We start from the raw sequence: 25,039 nt of genomic DNA, 5'->3' as shown, positions 1-25,039 counted from the left end.
AGTTTCAAGATAAGTTTTAAAATCATTTAAGAGATATTTTCCTCCGAAATCGGTCCTAAGAATTTTTAATTTACCATTAAATTGATTTTTTATCATCATATGATATGTCTTAAACGTCAAAAACACCTCATGTTTATGTTTGAGAAAGTATATCCAACAAAATCTAGAATAATCATCAACAAAAATAACATAGTAAGAAAATCCTCCTTTAGATACAATGGGTTCCGGTCCCCATACATCCGAATGCACAATTTCAAAAGGTTTGGTTGTAAACATAGTTCTTTGTCCAAAAGGTAAGCTTCTCATTTTTTCAAGAATGCAATCATTACAAGTGAAGTTATATTTACATAGATCTTTAGCAAAATGTAAATAAGAAAGCTTGACAATATTGGGATGCCCAAGACGCTTATGCCAAACACTTATATCTTTATGTTGGGCAATGTTACAAAAAGAGTGCATTGGAATTTGGAGAAACTCCATGTAATACAGATCTCATTTCCTAAAAACTTCCCCAATCAACTTCCCGGACCGACGATCATGTATCCAACATTTATTTGATGAGAATTTGATATCACACCCACGGTCCAATAGTTGAAAGACCGAAAGCAAATTTAAATTTAACTTGAGAATGGATCTAACTTTAGGGATAAAAAAACCTTGTTTTCAAAATTTTCATTTCCTTCAATTTCAACAGAAGCATCGTCCGCGGTTGAGACAAAAGAAGATAAATTTTTTGTATATTCGGAAAGGGCCAAAAAAACTGGAGTCATATGAAAAGAGGCACCCGAATCTAAAAGCCAAGGAGTCTTACCGGGAGGAGAGAAGGTTGACATGGCGGCCCCGAAAACGGATACCTTGAGAAGAGGTTGAAGTGCTTCTATGATTTGACTTAGAGACAATGCTCTATTGTTGGAGGTAGATGGACCTTCCTTCTTATGTGGTTGAAATGTTGTTAACATAGCCTGTAATAACCTCGATTTTTGACATTAATTGTTTAAATTTATCTGAAAATAATAAGTATTTTTCTAAAGTTGGGCATGGGATCCGTATTTCGGATCCAGGATCTATATATATACGTATAATAACTTATATACGTACGCGGAGTTTTTGTATCCTTACGGTTTCCTCAAAATCACAATATCCAAGATTCTCACACTAAAGAACGGACATCAAGGAAACATAAATTACACTGTTCTTTACTTTTTTTTATCTTGTTATTAATTCATCTCTTTTACATTTGCAAATCAACATACAAAATTAATAACATAAGCTTGTAAATCAACATGCAACTATAAGCTCGCAAATCAGCGTGCAGCTCTTCACGGTCTACCACCCATGGCAACAATAGAATAGCGGAATTAAAACCATAATATAAATGTGATTTTTGTAATGCATTTAAACAATTAAAGAAAGAGCAACCAAAGCTCAAGGCTCTCCGTGCCTGTGATGATTCATTTTGACCATCGATGCATCATACGCAAAAACCATAACAACCTGCAATGTATGCAATGAGGTCAACACGCTTCCAAATGCATATTTATATATGTCAATTTAACCATATGCATGATATGTCACATTCATATGCATGTATTCACCATTCATGTGTAGGTGCCTTTACGAAATCATTCCACATACATGCATTCACTCATGAATCATCTCAATTGGGACAAGTGAACAACTCATGCATTTATGTACATGCGAAACATACATCAATGCATGTATGCACATGCATTTGAAATAAACTTCATAAAGTATGATGCTTAAGCATGTCACATCAAGTCAAAGCAAATAAATAATTCCAAATCCCGACATGTCTCGAGAACCAAAATACATGCACACCACACCTTCTGGAAATTTATATGTACATTCAGAAATGCAAACATGTATCATGTGTATGCCACAAAAATATTCATAAGCATGTCTTTGTTCAATTCGGATGCATACTCAAGTCAAATGCATACTTTTATTCATGAACCAGTTCCAATTAAAATATGTGAACATGCATGCCATGAGGTACGTACCAAAATACATCAATTCCATGTATGCACATGCACATGCAAGCAACTTTGCACTAATGTCTTAATCAAGCATAACATGTCGATTCTAAGCGCAAGAGAAATACCATTCTTTCCTTGATTCACCTCTAGCAAAACATGCATACAAGTATATAAGCATGCGAGTGCAATAACAATAAACTTTCATGATCCATGTTTTCAATACATGCACATGTTCATACATTCACATGCGTAGAAAGAAAAACTAAATCTTTAACACATGTAAACCAGGGGATAACATGAACACTTTTCATACGAGAATCTGTATATATCCATATGCAATTTGCAGAGTCAATGAACTTGAAAACAATTTTGCAAACCTAATCATCACCTTAGCATTGATCATAACTGTACCTAAAAAAAATCAGTTTTATAAGCATCGATCAAGTCATTAAACTATATCCAGCATGAACCCAATTCAAGAACAGAAAACGCAGATTAAGGTATATATATACAAGCATAAATCTTGATCATAACAAACAGAAATAAATCTCGATCATAACCCAATATGAGTCCGTTTTTGTATAAAAACCCCATACACAGAATTTTTATGTGTAAAGAACCGAAAACACACATATAAAAGAGGATGTATGGATCCTCATCCATGTAATCTAGAGTGAACACATAGAATCACTCTTTAACCATGGATTTGCACTAAATATTGCATGAAAATTGAATCGGTATTCGATTTCTCACATGATTCAAAAGAAAGAATCTGTACCTCAAAATCGACGCTTGGGAAAAGCTCAGGGATGCCGATGGCGAGGAACGGCTCAATCAGGCATTGTCGGAGTGTCTGCCGAACATAGGAAGAATATCACATGAGGGAAACGACTAAAAGAAAGGAAAAGAGAAGCACGGGGAGGCTGCGTGCACGGGTTCGGCCACCAGGCGAGCCCAGACCTGCTATCCAACCCCACCATTGGGTTTTGAACTTGCAACGCCCCAATACAGGGTGACAAGCACCCACTGCTCCTGCCGGACTAACGGAGCCCCCATTTGTCGTCGCAAAGAGCAACATGTGTCACCGCAGCCACTGTTGTGCATTGTGCCGCAGCTGTGCGCATCATGTGCACGCAACCACAAGTACTGCAGCCGCGCGAACCATGTGCCGCAGCGATGCACGGGGTGCCTCAACTGCAGCGCACTGCGTGCCACGAGGATCGATCAGACTCTAGGGTCCCCCCATTGGCTTTCTCGAAAAAAAGAAAGGGAAAAAAATCAGGCAGATCCCTACCGGTTATACAACCATACAGAGGGGATTTGAACTTGCAACCTCTGAGCACAAGGAAACGCGCACTGGCTGCTCCTACCAAACAAGCTGAGGTTAGGGCAGACCCCTGCCAGTTATACAACCATTATATGGGGGGTTCGAACTTACAACATCCAAACACAAGGTGACGTGCACTAATTCCTCCTGCCAGACAAGCGGAGCCCTGGTTGGTTTCCCCGACAAGGGGGGGATCAGGCAGAGGGGGCCCTGCCTGTTGGCCGGAACATAAGGGGAAAAGGGCGACAGGGGCCTCCGGTCCCCCCCCCCGACGGCCACAGGAGGGGTTGCAAGGGCACCGTCGGCCACCTGCCGACCCTCGGCAAGCCCCAAAAAAAAGAAATCAAAAAGTGGGAGAGCACAGCAGGGGCCTCCGGCCTCCTGCCGACCTCCCGGCGAACAGAAAGGGGAGAGAGACGCAGCAAGCGGGGGGGGGGGGGGGAGTCGGCTCCTTGCCGGCCTCCCGGCATCCTCGCAAGCAACAGGGGGAGAGAAGAGAGGAACAAAGGCTCACCCGAAGGACCGGCGTTGTCGATCGGCGTTGATGGTTGTCGCACGCTGGGAGGGGAAGGCGATAAGGGAGAGGGAAGAGGAAGAGGCTGACATTGTTGGGAGGTCGGCGGCGGCAGTCCCGCGGTTGCGCACGAGCACGAGAGGGAGACAGATGAACAGGGAGGCCGAGAGAGTGGAGAGAACGAGAGAGATGACAGGGAGAGGGAAGAGAGAGGTACCGAGGGAGGAAGAGGGGTGAGACCCCCTTTTGAAGAGGGCGACCCCCTCCTCTCCTTCAAAAAAGGAAGGAGGGGATAAACTTTCCCCTGGCGGCTCTGCGCCCCTCCCCTTTGCCTGACTCGTGTTAGGGTTCCTTCAGAACCCTAACCACGGATTTTTCTTCTTTATCGCTACACGAGTCGCGGTCTGGGTCTGAAACCCGCGACCCACGACTCGGGTTCCAACCGTGTGTTGGATCTGGGTCTTGCTTGAAATACGGATCCACAGGTTGGATCCAAATGGATCCAACTGCACTACCTTATATTTTTATATTTGTTTTTTTTATATAATGACATTATCCACTTTATGGGTCCTGGATCCGAGATTTGGCTCCCAGGCCCAAATCAAACCATTTACGAAAACATGTCAAATTAATAAATAATAACCAAAAATTTGCGGTTATTACAATATATATATATATATATTACATTTTGATATTATATTTTAACAGATATATGTACTAAATCTAGAATTTCAAATGATAAGAAGGTAGAAACTCCTGAAGTGATCAATGTTAAATTAAGACTGAATGATGAAACTCTCTTAAAAGATCCCTCACCCTACAGATAACTCATTAGCTCTCTCACCTATCTGACCATTACCAAACCAGATATTGCTCATGTCGTTCACTCTGCTAGCCAGTTTCAGTATGCTCCTACAACTGTCCACATGATTGTTGTGCTAAGAATCGTCAAATACCTCAAGAATACCATCACTAAAGCGTTATTTTTATCCTTATCCTCTTCATTAAATTTACTTGCTTATACTAATGTTGATTGGGAAGGAAACCCTAATAATAGAATCTCAACTACTGGTTTTTGTGTCTTTTTAAGAGATTCACTGATTGCCTGGAGATACAAGAAGCAGCAGAAAGTCTCGTTATCCTCTACTGAAGCTGAATACCGGGCTATGACAACTACCACTATGGAACTCGTTTGGTTACGAAGTCTTTTCAAAGATATGGGTGCATACATCTCTGGTCCTTCGAAGCTATGTTGCGATAACAAAAGTGCAATTTACATTGCCAACAATCACACCTTCCATGAGCGCATCAAACATATAAAGATGGATTGCCACTATGTACGTTATGTTGTCAAAAGCGCTAGGCGGGGCCAGTCGATGGACCTTCGAAAAGGCCTAGGCGGCCGACTAGGTGGGGCCTAGGCGGGCAAAAAAAAAGTAAGAACAAGCAATGTAGAAAAAGATAAACTACACAATATTGAGATAAATAAAGCATGTATGAAGCATAACAATTAATATTAAAGAATCAAAACATAAGAGTGAATGACATTAAACATCGAATAAACAATTAATATTACTTGGGTTTGCATCTTCCATTGTTCTAATTAAACATTTCAAAACAAACAATTATTAATCAATAAAGTAGATAAACAAAACATACATAATATATATATAGCAGTTATATATTTTATATATGTATTGTTTATATACTGAACAGTTTATACATACTATTATATATATATATATATATATATTATTCAGTATATATATGTATATATATATACTTAACTGACTAGGTTGCTCGCCTAGTCGAGCTGGGTGGCGCCCAGCGCCTAGGCGTGCCTTTGACAACATAGTATGTACATGATGAATATCTGAGAGGAACGGTTACCCAACCATATGTCACATCAGAATATCAGTTGTCGGACTTCTTCACTAAAGCTCTTCCGCTCCCCGTTTTATTTTTCTTCTTAGCAAACTTTCGGTCATCTCCCCATAAAATTTGAGGGGGGTGTTAAAATATATGTACAAACATTATATATATATATAATGTATAAATATAAATATATATATACAATACCCGATAGGGGTATTTTGATCATTTTACATAGTTGTTTCTAGAAACAACTATTTTAATAGGTAGTTTATTTTTATCTTTTTTATTTTTTTCTTTTCTTTTATTTTCATTATTTTATATGCATTGGGGGTCCTACATTATAGTCGTTGGGAACCCCCAACGGTCATAAATATGACTGTTGGGGGCTCCCAACGACAACACGTGGGAGCCCCCTATGGCTCTCTTTTTCCCCACTTTCTTTGCGTATAAATAGGGGTGTTCTCCCCTTATACTCTTAAGCGTGTGAGCTCTCATTCAATAAAACTCTTTACTTTTTTTTATGTGTGTAACCTTTTAAAGGCTTTTTGTATTCTCTCAATAGACTTCTTTACTATCTCTCTCTTGTACCCTTGTGCTTGCCCATTATTGGACATTGTGAATGCATTAGCATTCTTGTATTATATTTTTGCATACTTCATTACAAACATGTCTGCAATTTTCTCCATGCACACTATATGTATTTTCTGTATTCTTAATGTTTTTTCTTGATCTTCGGTATGCCTGCAATTTTCTGCATGTGTTCTTGCGTTCACGACAGATTTCAGCGGAATATATATATATATATATATACATATATATATATATATATATATACATATATATATATATATATATATATATGTTGCCTGCATTCTTGGAATAAGACTCGCAGCAGAATATATATGTATATATATGCATGTTGTCCACGCTATGTTGTTTGCATATGTTGTCTACCATATGCTGTTTGCATATGCAGTCTACCATATGTTGTTTGCATATGGTGTTTATGTTGTTTGAATTATGTTGTGTTCTTGAGATGATTTGCAGCACAAAACATATATATATATATATATATATATATATATATATATATATATATGTTGGTTGTTGATTGAATAGTTTCGCAGCATAGAACATATATGTATTTATATGTTATTTGTGTTCCTGAACCGTTATTCATCATTGAATTTTTAACTGTTTTGACTTTTTGACAATACGGTAAGACTGTTACATATGGTTCAATGTGCATGTATTAAATTGTTGTGATTGTACCATGCATTATGTTATGAACATGAAATTTTGGTTAATTATTTGTGTTTCATGTTCACTGAAAAATCTTGCAATGCTATCTTATTGTGGTAATGTTTGAACTACTGACGGGCCGTGAGTATGTGTAGCTGACGAAATAATAAATTATGATTCTTGCATTTCAAAACTTTTTTTTTTTTGAAAATTGGTTTTTTTAAATTAATTACACTATTCAATAGATAGGAGAAGGGTCCGAATTTGTTATTACATGTTGATTTGCATAACTGTTCTTATGTAAAGAACTTTTAATTAATTAATATGGTAAAAGAGACCAAATAATGTAATAATTTTCTCCTCTGATGTCACTTTGAAAGGGTGGAAACTTTGGATGGCAGTTATGGGGGACTGTGAGAATACGAAACACCGTGTGCATTTGTTGTCCCCAAGAACCTGATGTGTGGTTCATGTTCCCGGCCATTGTTGCAGAAAACTTTCAGCCATTTTGCCTAAGGGTGGTGTTGTTCACTCGACTATAGTTATTGGTATACCAAGAAAGTGGTGTCAATGGATATTGATTTTCTTATCATCCCGACATTAGATAGTGATTCTTAATATTTCGATTGATGGTGATGATTCCTGATATCGATCGAGGAACAAGTGTAGAACCCAGTAATTAAAATACAAATTGTGTGTTAAGCTACGACTAAGAATTGCCTTGAACCTCGAAAACTTTACCCATTTTTTAGTATTCGCGAGTTTGTAAGAAAGTGAAAATTAAATTTTTGTGCATTAAATAGGGACATGCATGTAAAAAAAATTCTGATAATTTAACTTAAAAAATTATTCATGTATGTTGCATTGATTCATGCATCCCTAACTATTTAATTTAGCATGAAATTGTTTATTGCTTGCTTGAACTGCTTAGATGTTAAGTTTGTTATAATGATATGTTACTTGTGATTCCTCTTAAACTTGTGATTCCTCTTAAACTTATACTTGATCTACTTTATGTTATTTTCTTATTGTTGAAAATTTTGAGGGTCTCGTACAAAGACTTCAGTTCTTAGTCATTTTTTTAAAATGTTTTTCAGGTAGTGAAGCTCAGTGATGATGGGACTGATTGGCTGAAGGACACGAGGATTATGGTCTGGTGGCCCGGGTTTTGACGTATACTGGATTAACTAGATTTGATTTGGAAACTATTTGGAACTTAATTGACATTATTTGATTAAGTAAATGAAATTTCAGTTCATGGTTGAAAGTTGTTCTATATTTGAAATGGTTGATGGGTTATGAATATTAAATCTGTAATGCGCGCCTAATCTTTGGGAGGTTTTCGGCCACTTTGCCTAAGGGTGGTGTTGTTGACTCAGCAATAGTTATTAATATATCAAGAAAGTGGCGATAGTGGATGCTGATTTTCCTGATGTCCCGACATTAGATATTGATTTCTAATGTTCCAATGGATAGTGCTGATTTTTTATATCGATCGAGGAACAAGTGTAGAACCCAGTAATAAAATACAAATTGTATATTAAACTACAACTGAGAACCTAACTTGGACTTCAAAAAATTGTGTCCATTTTGATTATCTACGGGTTTAAGAAAAAGTAAAAACTAAAATTGTGTGCATTTAATAGGGGACATGCATGAAAAATAACTTTGATTAATAACTTAGTAAGTTATTCATGCACGTGCATTAAATCATGCATCTTTACTTCTCTATATTAGTTCATGCATTTATGCTTATTCTGTTTTGCATGATATTTGTTATTGCATGATGCTTATGTTAAATGCATGAGTGATAAATTGATTATGAAAATTGTTGTAGTTACGTTCCTCTGAAATTATGCATGAATTTGGTTTATGTTCTTTCCCTTCTGTTTGCGTTTTTAGAAGAATTCGTAAAAAGGACTTTGGTTCTTACCCCGTTTTTCAAAACTGTTTTTCAGGACCGAGAGCTCAGTGATGAGGTGACTTGCTTTATTTAGTGTGCGAGTTTGCGTGACATGTTCTGGTTTTTTTAGAGAGTGGCTCCCTGTGACAGGCTATTTATTTATTTTTGCTATTATGACCTTTATTCTATTGATTAATATAATTTGTTATTTCCTTCATTGATTCAATACACTCTCTTGTGGTTTGGTATATGTTAAATTTGTGAGACCCCGGATCCTTGGGTATTGTTTCCGCAATTGTTAAAAAAAATCCACTTTTTACGAGGATACGTTGGGGTTGTTACATGCGCCATCAAACAAGCCCTAAGAGCACAAGCTACTAATGGGATGAACAATATATATAAATATTATTTTTTTCACCAAAGAATGCTCATAAAAAGCATAAAATATATGGATGAGGTTTCCATATATTCATACAAGAAGAGGAAGAAGGGAGGCCTTACTAGCCCAACAGCTAGTTGGGCTAGTCCCAACGGCTATAAAAACTGGGACATAAATGCCCTTAATGGCCATGTCTATTACAAAAATAATAAAATAGAAAATAATAAAAGAAAAGAAAAATACAAAAGAAATTCTAAAATACAGACTATAGAAAATACATATATATGTACATTGTACACTAATATATATATATATATATACATATTAATATATATGCACGGAAAAAGTGAAAACAAATATCTAACAATAAGAACAGAGTGAAAATTTCCCCCCCTGAACACTTATGATAGAATTAATTGAACATGGCTTCAAAATATAAGAAAAAAAGGGACAGGTTAGTAACCAAGGGATACCTGCATGTGTGAAGATACCAAACCATCATATTCAACAATTTGTTCTATCTCTACAAAATTAGCAGTGTCTCCCTCCATATTTGCTCCCCTTCTCCACATTCGTGTACCTAAAATAATAAACTTATGAATTTTGTCAAATGAAGAAAGAAAACCTGTGGATAGGTCACTCACCTAGACGCCTTGTGCATCTTCTTGAAATTGCAGTAACCATGACAGGAGAACTTTTAGGTGTAAGTTCAACACTCCAGAAACATAAGATTGTTAAGTGAAACTTTAAGCATATATAGAACAAATTGAATATAAAAACTAGTGAAGAAATTTCAGAAATACAAACAATAATCTTCAGGATATTTCCTTGTACTAAAGGAATGATAAATGCATCAAACTGCAAAAGAGCAAAACAAAAAAGTATATTAGCTGAAGGCAAGGATACATCATTTAACATAATAACTAAGCAAAAATGAAGATTAATTGGCTGATTTGCCTATTTTGTTCGTAGAGATGGGGAATGAGTTGAACCATCCAATAGGAGATTTTTCTCCACTTATGCAAGAATTTGATTAATGAGCTACACGGAACAAGCTTGAGCACATGTTAAGCTTTTTCCAAAGAACAAACCTAAAAGATTTGGCTCAGTTAGGTTAAGATTCCAAAGAAAATAGTATTAAAATAAAGCATACATAAATAAAAAGGCATTTGTTATTTTAAACATAGGGCATTGTAGGATGATGCCCTTGTGTTTGTCAACTGTTCTCAGTTCAATTCCTGCTCCCACTTCCTTCACCTTCAAATAAGAAAATGAATATGCTTCCAGTAAACATAATCTGGCCCAACATGGTCAAAGCTTTCACTGAGTTTGAGCAACTAAAGGTCAAACAGGTTGTTTGCACTTGACTTGAGCTCAATTGTGGTGTAATATGTACTGAATCAGACCAGGATAACACAGGTCTGGGCTTGGGTCAACTCATGCACACCCTACCTATTGGCTTCCCCATCAATGTGAATATCAAAAGCAAATAAAAAGGTCAAATACATTCAAAAGTAACACCATATAATTTTCTGTTGGAAACAAGCATACCGAAGATAATTTTCTTGTTTGAAACAACCACATATTGCATGATGAGGAAACTATACGAAAAAATTATTCCAACATTTTCAAAAATACTGTATTAGCATCATATTTGGACAGTGAAATAATTAAATTGTATTACTGTTATCTATGTCACATGGGTGCGGGTGCGGGTGCGGGTGCGGGGATGCAGCACTTTCAAAAACCTTGGGTGCGGGGGTGCAGCAGGGGTAAAAATGTAAAATATATATATAGAAGGGAGGTCCAGGGGTTCCCCCCGGCGCGGGTCCATTTCATAGGGCAAAAAAAAAAATTCAAAAAAAAATCCAAAAATGGATCGAAATGACCCTGGGTGCGGTCAACACACACAGGGTCGGGTTGACCGCACCCGCGTCAAGTCGCGTCGACGCGGGTGCGGCACCCTGCTAGCCGAATCCCTGTTACATAGACTGTTATCTATCTAAATATGAAAGAACTGAATAACATGATGAAATACCTTAGATTCAATCAGATCCTCCATCAAACTTCTATTCCAAACAAAGCGTGGATCAGCCTGCAGGAAACATTCAATGGTACATCAAAAATATTCTGCAGTTCAGTTCAGCAGCCAATAATGGGCTTAGACAATGATCCAACAGTCAAAATCAAGGTTATAAACAATGAAATTTAGATAACTCAACAGCCAATGATCGACTTAGACAAAGTATATAATGCTTTATGCAGTGCAAGACATGGATATGAAGCCTTATGACAGGCTTTATCACCAAGTCTCTGAAATATCGTGTGTTTTCCATAGTTTTAAATTGTAAAATTCTGAAATTTTGGCTAAGTGTTTTATAAAGTTGATAAAAATCATGAAAAATATACTCAATAAGGCGACGTCAGCCGGGTCTGGGCGTGGCCCAGGGCCCACTGACAAGTCCAAAACAAGATGAATAATATTTGTAAAACTTTTTGTTTTTAACATTTAAAATCAAGCAAAATTCAAGTTAAAATCAGGCAAAATTTGGAGGCAAAAATCAGGTAAGTATACCATTAGATTCATCATGTAATTCTGAGAACATTGATATTTCGTTTTTCTGAAATCGGGTTACGATTGGCCCGAAAATTGCATTTTTCAAAAATGAGACTCACCTCTATTTTTACCATTTTCTAGATTGGATCGGATTTGATCCGTTTGATGCAAGTTTATATGGATCTGGACCCAATCCAAGACTCAATATTAACTAGGATCTGGTCCAGGTTGACATCCATATAGATTTTGGATATATATTTGGATCTTGGATCTTGGATCTTGGATCTGGATCTAGATCCGGATCCAAAATCCAAGTTCAACCAATTTAAAACTTTAAAATCAATTTAAAGGTTAAATTGAGTAAGAATTCTGCCATGAGAGGACTTCTAGAGGGGGGAGACATCCTCTGAAATATTCTAAAAATTAATTATTTAATAATTTAATATTAAATAATTAATAAAAATATTAATTTAATTAAATTTAGAAATTGAATTTATTGGATAAGGAAGAGTTCTACATGGAGTACAACTCTACCTAGATAGGTGTTTTAGATAGATCTCAAATTAGTTAATAATAAATATATATATATAAGAGATAATAAGAAGATAAATATGATTAGTTAGTGAGAGATAGAGTTTTACATTTTGTAGAACTCTATCCTCTATAGGAAGGAATCTAGAGGGGACGTCACCCTCTCTCTAGAAGACCAGAAAAAAAATTATAAGACGGTCTAACTCGTTTCTCTCTCTTTAGATTTCATTTTCTAGAGAGAGAGAGAGAGAAGGAAAAAGGGAAAAAAAAGAATGAGAGAAAAAAAAAAGAGAAGAGAGAGAGAAAGAGAGGAAGAAGAAGAAGAAAGGGAGGAAGATCTGTTATTTTCACCCTTTATCCGATGATTTTCAGGTTTGTTTTTCGGTTCCAACTAATATACGGGTTTCTCTCTAAATTCGTATTGGAAGAAAGAGTTTAAAATCATATTTATGTGAAATTTTAGATGAAAAAAAGGGGAATTGGATTCAAAGAATATATATAGTGGTGATTTCATGTACATATACATATATATGATTATTTCCTAAGATTCTTGATTTCCCTAAAATACCAAATCCTGAAAATACCTATGTTTGTGGTAGATGTCGATTTTTCGTGATTGGACAAGAGAAAGGGTTAACGATTTTCCAGTTATGCATATGATTATATATATTTATATACATACATACATATATATATATGAACATGCTCTTGAAACTTTTGCTTGTTTCATGCTGCTGGAATTTGTTTCTGGAATTCAGAATCTGCTGAATATATATATATATATATATATAGTTGGTCTTATCTATTTTGGCATATTCCTGATTTTATTGTTCATATTCAAAATAAACTAGATATGCATGGGCTGGATCGGTTTTACCTATATGTTTTGGTTGCTGACAGCAACTGACCAGATTGTCGATGTTCTGCTGGAGCAAGCTGATCAGACTGCTGTCATGCGCAGGGGTGCAATCTGATCATATCAGTACCTTGTGTGGGTGCAGTCTGGTCAGATATATCGTGGCAATGCAGGCTGATCGGACCCGCGATGGATAATATTTTTATGAGAAGTTTTTAAACTGATTTTGCATCTTTTGGAACGGTCTGCCATATTACCTACCTGTTATCTTGGTGAGATGTCATCAAATCTGATTTCTGTCAATGCGTTGACTGATATCAGATTTGATTACAGGCACTTTTGGTGGGCTGTTATAAAGACTGATTTCTGTTATTGCAATTACTGATATCAAATTGATTACCAGGATTCTTATGGACTGTTATCAAACCTATTTACATGTTAGTTTGAAGACTGGCATCAAATTCATGAACATGCTGAATGTGTTGGCTGTAATAAAAAATTCGGATTTTTTTTGTACAGTATTGACTGCTATCAGCTATGATTCGTGTTATCAAATCCGACTTTATGATGACTATCAGCAAGCTGTTTATGCCCTATTTTAATGATGTATGTTGTTTGACATCGAAACTATTTTGATGTTATGTTGACGGTCATCAAATGCGAACCTATGCAGTTATTTTAACTGTCAACGAATATATATATATATATATATTGTTTATTTGACTTACAGCAAATCTGAATATTTAATAAAGTTACGGACTGTTATCGGCCGCATAAAGAAGGGCTTTCTTGTGTTGTTCAGGGCAGCATTTTGCTGCGCACATGTGCAGCATTCCCATACTATCAACAACACGTTGTTGTGCACGAAATTACTGCCTCAACATGCCGTTGACAGCATGTCGTTGAACATGGTTTTACAGTTGAATAAAAATCAGATTTTCCAACAGTTGCTCATGTGCAATCTAGACCAAATTTGCCACTTGTTACACATGTATAATCTGAACCAGATTTGCCAACTGTTGCTCATATGCAATCTGATAAGATTTGTCATGGTGCAAGATGATGCATGCATTTCATTAATATGTTATGAATGTTTATGTCATACACATTGGAAACTCTGAAATTTATGTCATATGCATGTTTGCGAGCTTATGCATAAATTGGACTATGTTAGTACATGTTGCAAGCATATGTTTGCATGCATATGCAAATTGTTTTATATGTGCATTCTTGTTGTGTGTGATCGAATGTTCATTGTGAACATGTTTTGAACAAGTGTGCGCATGTTCACTAAGGGTTTTGCATAAAATGCATATATGTGGTTTGTTGAGAACCACTGCAGGCCATGTGGGCCGAAGCATATGTTGCTCCAAAATTTGTTTTCATGCATTGCAAAATTTGTTCTGGAATTACTGGCTTTCCAAAATTAGTTGCACTGTTAAATGTGATGGGCCAGGGCCCGAGTTGGGTTTTGGATGTTGATTTGCAAAACGGTTCTTGTTTTAAGAACTTGAAATTATTCAAAAAGATAAAAGAGACAAACTTGTAATTAATTTTCTTCATAGACGTCCCTTTCACAGTGTGTGAATCCTAGATGACAGTTTTGAAAAAACTATGAAGATACTAAAACTCCGTGTGCGATTGTGCCACTTAACCTGATGTGGTGGTTCACCTCCCGGCCACGGTTTTAGGAAGATTTCAGTCACTTTGCCTGGGGGTGGTGTTGTGACACAGTTGTTATTGGTATACCAAGAAAGTGACATCAGTGGATGTTGATTTTCCTAATGTCCCGACATTAGATGTTGATTTCTAATGTTTTGATAGATTGTGTTGATTCCTGATATCTGTCGAAGAACAATTGTGGAACCCAATAATAAAATACAAATTGTGTGTCAAGCTATAACTAGGAACCTATCTTGGACTTCAAGAATTGTTGTGTCCGTTTTGAGTATCAGGCGGGTTTAATGAAAAGTGAAATTAAAATTGTCTGTGTTTAATAGAGACATGCCTACAAAAGAAACTCTGATAATAACTTAATAAGTTATTCATGCATGTACATTGAATCATGCATTTTTACTGTTCTACATTAGTTCATGCATTCCTGTTTAATCTGTCCCGTATGAAAATTATCATTGCATGGTACTTATTTTAAATGCCTTAATGATAAATTGATTTTGAAATTGTTGTTATATTTCTTTGAATTTATGAATGAATTTGGTTTATGCTCTTTCATTTCTATTTGGATTTTTAGATGAATTCGTATAAAGAACTTTGGTTCTTACCCTGTATTTCAAAATGTTTTTCAGGACCGGGAGCTCAGTGATGAGGGTAACTGCTACATGGGGCCTACGAGTTTGCTTGACATGATTATGATGTTCTTGATAGAGTGGTTCTATATTACAGACTATTAATTTATTTTTGTTTCTATGACATTTATTTATTGGTTAATAAAGTTGGTTATTCTTTCGTTGATTCAATGCACGATCTCTTGTGGTTTGGTATTTATTAAGTTTGTGAGGCCTCAGATCCTTGGGTTTGGTTTCTGCAATTGTTTAAAAAAAAATCCACTTTTCACGAGGATAAGTTGGGGTCGTTACAGTCTCCTTATCTAAACTTTGTGGAGTTGCACCATATTTTAGTTCATGAACAACTGCCCAAGAAAAGGGAAGTGAAAACTAGTCTAACAGTCTGTTAGCTGACAGCCGAGAATCACCAGGCATGGTTTAATCCAAATGAAGATCTGAAACCGTTAACACAGCCTAGTAAGTGTATATCACCGATGCAGATGTTTATTTAATTACATGCCTAAATTTTGGAACATATCAGGCCAATATTGCAAGTATCACATCTCGAGCAAACAAGTTCCCATGAAGGCGTCAAAAAATAAACTATTTTTCATAAAAATTAACTCCTGAAGAAGCAACAACATACACAATCTGTATCTGGTATGCAGTCGACTTCCTTATCCAGCCTTTCACTTTAATACTTGGGAATTCACAAGGTACACAAGCAACTTGTCTTCATAAAATACAATTCAGACATGGTATGGCTGGATGATTGCCAGAAACATGACTGCGTTTTAACTTTGTTTTTACACATGAGACTGAATAGATTTCTTTAGAACTTTTTATTTTTGCATCAAAGAAAATGTTCATGAACTAGAGCTTCAATTAAATAGAATCCAGTACTCTACATATTCAGGCAAGTGAAGCTACTTAGCAACTATGTCACATGGATACTCCATTTTCACTCCCGTTCCATATCCCCTTATATACAAATCAGATTGGAAACTTCATAAAAATGGTTGTATCCTGAGCCGTATCTATGTGACATAGCTTCACAATCTGATTAAATACATTAATTTTGTGGCATGGCAAGTAAATCAGAAATGAAATAGACTTAGTCATCAGAGCAGTAATTACAGTCTAAGCCTTCTGGTACCGTGCAGAGGCTACCAATTCGCATATGGGATAAGACCATTCCAGTTTGATTTGTACTCCAATCAGGATCTCACACTAAAACAAACCTTTATGTAATTAAGCATGTTCCAGACAAAAGGATCATTTAAAGATATTCCCATTTTGTGCTACCATCCATAGCAAATCAAACCAACAGTGACACACTAAACATAATCTTCTGTAATTCCTCATATTTCAGTCACGTATGGATATTTCAAATAAAGAACAAGGACAGATTGATGGTATAGTAAGGCAGCTTGGAGAAAGAAAAGTAATCTCAAGAATCCACTTATTTTGTTCATTAGAATGAATATCAACTATTAATTTCATAACACTAAACCAGTCAGATGAATCTTACCTGTTTCCAAAGTGGTTTCCTCATACTTCTTTCAGTTAACTTGTATCTTCTCTGCAAGCTGGTAAACAATACTTCCTATTAAGGTTTATAAATTGGTTTGAGTCGCTTGAATTTATAATTTAACAGTGATGTAAAACAAAAAGCAATCCAGTACACCATCATCACTGATTTTGTGAACTTCATAATAAAAGAACTCACTTCACCGTCAGGTCAACTTCATATGAATAATACAATCCTGGAGTGTATTCTACAGTTTTCAGCAGAGTCATAAAGTAAGCTTCATCCCTTTTCTGCAGAAGGAGCATCACCACATTCAATTTGGGGAAGTATAACAGAAACACATTATAATAAAATGTTCATCAGCAGTATCTGTCCGAAGGTTCTCGACAAAGAGAATATCACAGAAATTTGGGTAAAAGTTTGAACCAACCTCTTGACAACTGGAAAGCTTCAAATTTTCATTGCAAGAAAGGAACTTCATAGACATCACTTGAAAAATATGGGAGCCAAAATATGTCCCAACTTGCTTTCTTGAAGTTATCACAAGAATATATGTTCCTACATATAATGGCAAGTTAACATAAGAATGCTTTAAAAAAGAAACCCTCATTTTTTGCTCTATTAAAAGAAGCCTAGTTTCCAACTCATCATAAACCTATAGGTGTAGAAAATGCAGACAACCTTCAAGAGTATCATAAATAAGCTCCAGCATTGTTGGAAACAAAAGCATAGAAAGCTGGAACCCATGCTACCCATAAGAATAAGCCCACTGACATAAATAATTTGCAAAAATTTTGGGTTCTGTGAGGCCAGAATAATATGTACATGGATATTCTAGTAATATTTATAGTACCCTGTGTATTTGAAATAATAGTGTGAAATCTTCAAGTACTTGATTAAGTACCATTGCTTTGGCTCCTCTACAATCTCTCTTCATTTTCTCTTATAAAAGTTGGTCATTTCACTATGCATCCAAGTAATAGAAGTGCATTAACTAGCCTATAATGCTAGATGGAAGTACAAAAGAACATAAAGGACAACCACTAAAACATAAGTGAACATGCAAGAGATAAAAGCTTAACAAGGAACCCATATGTACACAGGACTACACTGAAACTACGCATCCTCTAAACAAAGACTGGCAATATGAGCCTGAAATACACACAGGCGCGTGCTTGCCTGAGCAGCCAGCCTACATGCATGCACATACACATATATGTCCCCACACATGCATGTTTCTTTTGATAGATTGTTTATTTGTTTTATAAGCTATTCTGGCACTGTCTGCAAGCCATCTTTTGGCTAAGGTCAGAAAAAATAAAAAATAGATCCTAATAAAATAAAGCATGCCCATGATACTCCCTCTTTATCAGTGATATATGAGTTGCATTTAAGTCAAGCATGTTCTCCCGCAAACTGCATAATTTCTAATCTGAAATCAGCAGTAGGATAACAAATGCAACAGGTTGTCCCCCAAAGACTGGAGCATACTCCCATCAAAGTAGCTCACTATATCATGACCATTCCAAACCAACTTGAGGAATGTCTAATCACAACGTGAAAGGGGCTTTATCACTTTAATATAATGATGCCAATGAAGATATTCTAATGAAAGCTTCCTTGAGGTGCTATATTACACCAATCCCCTACCCACTTTGAAAGACCATAGGTTTAACTGTGTCAGGGTCATAATTATCCATATTTTTGTTTCTATATTTAGTTAGGGGTATTTTAGTCACAATTTTTTATTTGCTGTGATAAGAATCCCTAATAAAGAGGGCCAACTCATGTAACTCCTCTCTTGTGCTCAATAACACATTATAGTTTAGCCCTCCACCCTCTTGAGACTTCTTGTGCTTACCTCTTTTGCAAATCCTGGTAGATGGTATAATAAGAGCCATGCCCAGTGTTAAACCCGAACAAAAAAAACTTGGATTCGGGTCGGATCGGGACCCGGACCCTGTTAAAATATGTAATCTCATAGACTGCTCATATCTCATATGTAATCTAATAGACAGCTCATGTAATCCCTTGTAATGTTTTTCTTTCTTTTAGTTAGTTTAGTTCTAGTTTAAACCCAACTAGAACTCACTTAAAACTCAATTTTAGGACACCTTTAGGCTTCACCTTTTTTACTAGTCAAAAAGGCCTTTTTGACCAAGTCAAAAAGGTGCAGCTCCAAGGGAGTCGTTGGGAGTCCAATGACTCCCTTGAGTCTCCTCTCCCCTTCTTCTATAAATATGGGGTTGTTTCCCCTTGTAAAGTAATTCTTTGTTCTTTGTTCTTGTGGGAGTTCTCTCCCAAGTTTATGAAATCTTGTTCTTCATTTTATGTATACCCTTTTTGGGTATTGTGTATGAGTGTGAGCTCTTTTGTGTGAATGCCTTTGTTTTGTAAATTCGCTTTGTGAGTGTTGAAGAAACAATCCTTGTTAGGGATTGCTACATTCTTTCATGGTATCAGAGCAAGGTTGATAGAAGCAATCAGTCTGGAGTTCTTCTTGTGCATTGGGAAGCATGTCATTCGTGTTTTTCTTAAAGAAAAGAAACCTCTTTGAAAGGCTAGTTGTGTGGAGCCTTGGAAGCTTAGAAGACTAGATATTTTTGCTTCTTGAGGTGGTGTATTTCTCTCTTTTTCTTTCCTTCTTCTCCCCTTCTTCCTTTCCTAAGCTTGTAAAATGGATGACAATGATAATGTCACCATTAAGCCCATAAAACTCAATGATTCTAACTATTTAACATGGGCTTCTATCATGAAGCATCTCATTTGGGGAAAGGGGCTATGGGGATTAGTGGATGGAACCGATGAGGAACCTAAACTAATGCTCACTAAAGAAGAATAAGGAAAAGAAATACCTCTTTTGGAGAAAGAAAAAGTTAAAGTTGTTTCCACTTAAGAGAAAAAAGTGAAAATAATGGAGAATGGGTCACGGCAAAATTATGTCTTGGCTCATTTCTAGTGTGGATATAAAGAAGTGTTCAAGCCTTGCGAAGTTTAAACACGCTAATGATGCTTGGGACTATCTCAAGAGAATGTATTCTCTTAAAGATGTTGCCCATGTTAAAATGAAAAACTGTACATATATATATAGAATAATATTATATTATATATATATATAAATACATTTTTTATTTCTTTCTTTTCTGTAATTTTTTTCCTTTATTTTTATTTTTTGTCTTTATGTCATCTAGTTCAGTTTGAACTAGAATGATTGTTGCTAGTCAAGTCCTGTCCAGACTTGACTAGCAATAGAGCTGTTGGACTGACACCGTCCAACAGCTCTTAATAGAGTTGTTGGATTGTTCTATTGAGTCCTCTTTCAGTTGTGTATATAAAGGGGTGCAGCCCCTCTGGTATTTTATTTCAATGCTTCTTAAGCAATTGGTTTTTCATATCAATAAAGAATATATTTTTATTTTTATTTTGTTTCCAGTTGTACCCTTTTTAAGGGTTATGCTTTAGTGTCATTCTTGACACTTGCCCTTGCGAATCTAAGCTCGTGTTTCGAAGATCCCCATTTCATTTCATGGTATCAAAGTCGCGGAAGTACTAAATCTTTAGGAAGAGCTGCCTTGGTTTCCGTGCCCGTTTGCAAAAGTGTTCGCCACTTGAAGAGAAGTGTTTTATCACTTCATGGAGGAAGATTTCACATCTTGTTGTATTGTTTTTTTTTCTTCTTTCTTTTTCTTTTTCATTTTCCTTCTTGTTTCTCTTCTATCCCTATTCTTTCTCTCCTTGTAATCGATGGATGACAATGATAAAGTCACCATCATGCCTATGAAACTAAGTGATACGAACTATGTAACATGGGCTTCAATCATGAAGCACCATATATGGGGAAAAGGCCTATGGGGGATTGTGGATGATTCTGATTCGGAACCTAAGCTATCTCTTACTAAAAAGGAGGGAGATAAAGAGGTCCCTCTATCGAAAGAAGAGAAAATCAAGGCTATTGCCTCATACGAGAAGAAATGGAAAGAATGGAGAATATCTCATGCGAAGATAATGTCATGGCTTATCAATAGCGTTGACATTAAAAAATGCTCAAGTCTTGTCAAATTTGATCATGCCGATAAGGCATGGGAATACCTTAAGAATATGTATTCCCTTAAAGATATTGCACACGTATGCAACCTCCAAGAAAAAGTTCGAAAGATGACGCAAGAAGACAAAACTATTCGTGAATATTACAATGGGTTGTCCGAACTTTGGGAAGAACTTTCCCTTTTCGAACCAAAGTGGCATTGTGCCGAAGACATCGAGCTTCGTCAGAAACAACTCGATGCTGAACATTTTTACGAGTTTATCACTGGATTAAGGCCAGAATTTGAAACCACTAAATCGGCCCTACTTCACCGGAGAAAAATTCCTTCTATTGTTGAAACTATTGAAGAGTTAACAATGAAACAAAATCGTCTCCGGAAAGGTTCTTTAAAAATTGAAGATGATTCCGTTTTAGCCGTGTCTAGACCAGGGAATCATGTTCGATCATATATGCCTCCTCACTTTAACCGACAAAATGGTGACTATGATAAGAAGAAAGTTATTTGTCATCACTGTCATGAACCGGGACACTACAGACCACAATGTCCCAAACTTAAGGAGCTGAGAGAAAAAAGAGATGCAATTGCTGGATCGGAGCCTAAAGATCAGGATGCACCAGTTTCCCTACCCCAACTAATGGAGATTCTTCAACCTCTCATCAAAGGTGTTTCTTCCTCATCTGAAGCTTCAACCGACGCAGCAACCTCATCTTTTTCTGATCTAGGTAAAATTTATTGGCTCCTGGACTCTGGTGCATCTTTTCATATGACCCCAAATAATCAAAGTCTATCCAAATGTGTTAAAAATAAAACAAGTGTGTCAAAGGTCTTTACTGATGATGGAACTTCTCTTGAAATAGAAGAAATAGGAAATTTTGAAAAAAATTATAAAACAAAGAAATTTTCTATACCAGAAATTAGACATGTTTCCAAATTAAATTTAAATCTTTTATCTGTATCTAAAATTTCTGATTATGGGTGTAATATTTCTTTTTCTTCTCATGGTTGTTTGGTACAGGATCGCCAGGCAAGCTGATTGGGGAAGGCCATAGAGAAGGAGGACTCTATTACATGGATTTTTTGGAAATGCCGAAGAAAGCTTTTTGTTATAATATTCAAAAAATAGAGTTGGAACTGTGGCATAAGAGAGTTGGTCACCCACATATAGCCAAAATCCAACATTTTTCAAATCTAGAAAAATTTTGTAACTCTGAATCATTTGATTGAAAAGATTGTATTCTCGGCAAAATGAAAAGATTACCATTTCAGAACAGAACCTTTTTCTCTTCAAGACCACTTGAATTAATACACTCGGATGTTTGGGGTCCTGCACCAGTAATTTCTTAAGGAGGATTTGTTTACTATGTTATTTTTCTCGATGATTTCTCCAGACATACGTGGATGTACTTTGTCAAACATAAGTCTGAAGTATTTTCATACTTTCAAACTTTTCATAATATTGTTAAAAACAAGTTTCAAAATGATATTATTATTTTTCGCACAGATTGAGGGGGAGAGTTTTTATCCACAGATTTTCAAAATTATGTTAAATTGCATGGCATCACACGTCAAAGATCTTCTCCTTATACACCTCAACAAAATGGACCGGCAGAACGAAAACATCGTCATATTATAGAAACCACTAGGACTTTATTAATAGCAAATCAAATCCCGAAAGACTTTTAGGCAGAAGTTGCCTTAACTGCCACCAATCTCATTAATAGGATGCCATCTTCTTCGTTACCAAATATCACCCCCATTGAAAAACTTATGAACATTTCTCCAGACTACTTTAGACTAAGAATATTTGGGTGCAAATGTTTCATATTTACTGACAAAAATGATAAACTTTCCCCTCGTGCGATTCCCTGTGCCTTTTTAGGATATGCTGAAAACCAGAAAGGTTATAGATGTTTTGACTTCAAAAATAATAAACTATGTGTCTAGAAATGTTTCCTTTCTTGAAAAGGAGAGCTTCTTTGATTTTAGAAAATTAAAAGACGTCACTTAGTACTCCTTTTTGCTAGATCTAACATCAACATCTGATGAATATGACCTTGACTGTAACTTTGATGATGATCAAAGAATTATTGATCTTAATGTTGAAAATGAAGAAGTTCATAGACATACTAGTATTCAATATTTCAAGCAACAAGAGTCTAATCCTCCATGTGCACTTAAAAATATTCTAACATTCCAACTAGACAATTATCCCGAGTCTCGAGGCCTCCAGGAAAGTTTGTATCATACGAGTCTTTCTCACCCACATATAGGGCAGTTATTGCATTAATTCACTCATATGAAGAACCATCCACATATTTTCAAGCAAAAAATGATATCAAATGGATAAAAGCCATGAAAGCTGAATTAGATGCACTTGAAAAGGCTTCTACATGGAATATTTAAGATCTTCCTCCAGGGAAGAAAACTATAGGATGTCGATGGGTTTATAAAATTAAAACCAAGAGTGATGGTACTCTTGAAAGATATAAAGCCCGTTTAGTAGCCAAAGGTTATGCCCAAGAATATGGGATTGATTATGAAGAAACTTTTGCTCCGGTGGCTCGTATGACAACTGTCTGAACCTTAATTGCCTTAGCTTCTATCAAAAAATGGTTTATTTTTCAAATGGATGTTAAAAATGTTTTTTTAAATGAAAAGCTAGTTGAAGAAGTATACATGGAACCCCCTCCTGGTCTAAGTATTCCTAAGGGTAAAGTCCTTCGCTTAGAAAAAACTTTTTATGGACTTAAACAAGCACCAAAAGTTTGGTATGATAGGTTTAGTCGTGTTATGATTGATATTGGTTTTCAATTCTGTTTAACTGACACTGCTTTGTTTATTAAGAATTCTGATGCAGGGATCATTGTGCTTCTTCTCTATGTGGATGATATGATCATCACCGGAAGCGATAAACAGGGAGTTGAAACAATCAAAACACTTCTTAAATCTCATTTTGAAATGATTGATTTTGGCTTGTTGAGATATTTTTTAGGCATTGAAGTTGCTTATATTCCTAGAGGATATTTATTATCTCAGACTAAATTTGCTTTTGATATTGTTTTCAGGTCTGATATTACTGGTGATAAGAAAGTTGACACTCCAGAAGTTGTTAATGTTAAAATGAAGATTGATGATGGAGAACTTCTTGCAGACCGTACTCCTTACAGACAGCTTGTCGGGGCACTTTTCTATCTATCCATTACCAGACCAGATATAGCACATGTTGTTCACACAGCAAGTCAATTTCAACATGCTCCTACTTCTGTTCATATGGGAGCAGTCATGCGTATTATCAGATACATCAAGTCCTCTTTTTCACGAGGACTTTTCTTATCTTCCTCCTCTTCTCTTGATTTAATTGCATATACTGATGCTGATTGGGGAGGTGATCCCAATAACAGACACTCAACCACTGGCTTTTGTGTCTTTTTAGGGGAATCATTGATCTCGTGGAGGTGTAAAAAGCAACAAAAGGTATCTCTTTCATTCACCGAAGCTGAATACAGAGTCATGGCAACCACGACCATGGAAGTAGTTTGGCTCCGACGACTGCTTGCTGACATGGGAGCTGAAGCAACAAAGGTTTCACAAATGTGTTGTGACAACAAAAGTGCGATCTACATTGCCAGTAATAGAACATTCCACGAACGCACCAAACACATCGAAATGGATTGTCACTACGTCAGAGAGGAATATCTATACGGGATAATTAATCTGTCATATGTCACTTCAGAATATCAGTTAGCAGACTTCTTTACAAAGCCTCTCGCTGCTCCCCGATTTCACTTTCTCTTAGACAAACTTTCGCTCATTGTACCGTAAGTTTGAGGGGGAGTGTTAAAATGTAAAACTGTACATATATATATATATATATATATATATATATATATATATATATATATATATATATATATATATATATATATATATAAATACATTTTTTATTTCTTTCTTTTCTATAATTTTTTTCCTTTATTTTTATTTTTTGTCTTTATG

At 36.0% G+C, this 25,039-nt stretch overlaps 1 protein-coding gene across 2 annotated transcripts in view; it reads right to left on the bottom strand.

Annotated features, from left to right (window-relative positions):
* The window catches only part of SAC8 (SAC domain-containing protein 8), a 170,894-nt gene that overhangs the window by 105,838 nt on the left and 40,017 nt on the right, over window positions 1-25,039 (bottom strand). For both annotated transcript variants that reach the window (XM_090016125.1, XM_090016126.1), the window contains exons 3-9: window positions 17,428-17,555; window positions 17,196-17,287; window positions 16,998-17,055; window positions 11,276-11,332; window positions 10,062-10,095; window positions 9,882-9,962; window positions 9,711-9,817 (exon numbers count right to left, since the gene is read on the bottom strand). In XM_090016125.1, coding sequence (XP_089872251.1) covers window positions 9,711-9,817; window positions 9,882-9,962; window positions 10,062-10,095; window positions 11,276-11,332; window positions 16,998-17,055; window positions 17,196-17,287; window positions 17,428-17,555 — 557 coding nt within the window. The remainder of the gene's footprint in view (window positions 1-9,710; window positions 9,818-9,881; window positions 9,963-10,061; window positions 10,096-11,275; window positions 11,333-16,997; window positions 17,056-17,195; window positions 17,288-17,427; window positions 17,556-25,039) is intronic.

This window comes from Nuphar pumila, chromosome 8 (assembly GCF_984573655.1).
Source record: "Nuphar pumila chromosome 8, dmNupPumi1.hap1.1, whole genome shotgun sequence".
Classification (NCBI taxonomy): domain Eukaryota; kingdom Viridiplantae; phylum Streptophyta; class Magnoliopsida; order Nymphaeales; family Nymphaeaceae; genus Nuphar; species Nuphar pumila.
The sequence above is the reverse complement of the archived record's forward strand: the minus strand, read 5'-3'. Positions and strand labels throughout refer to the sequence as shown.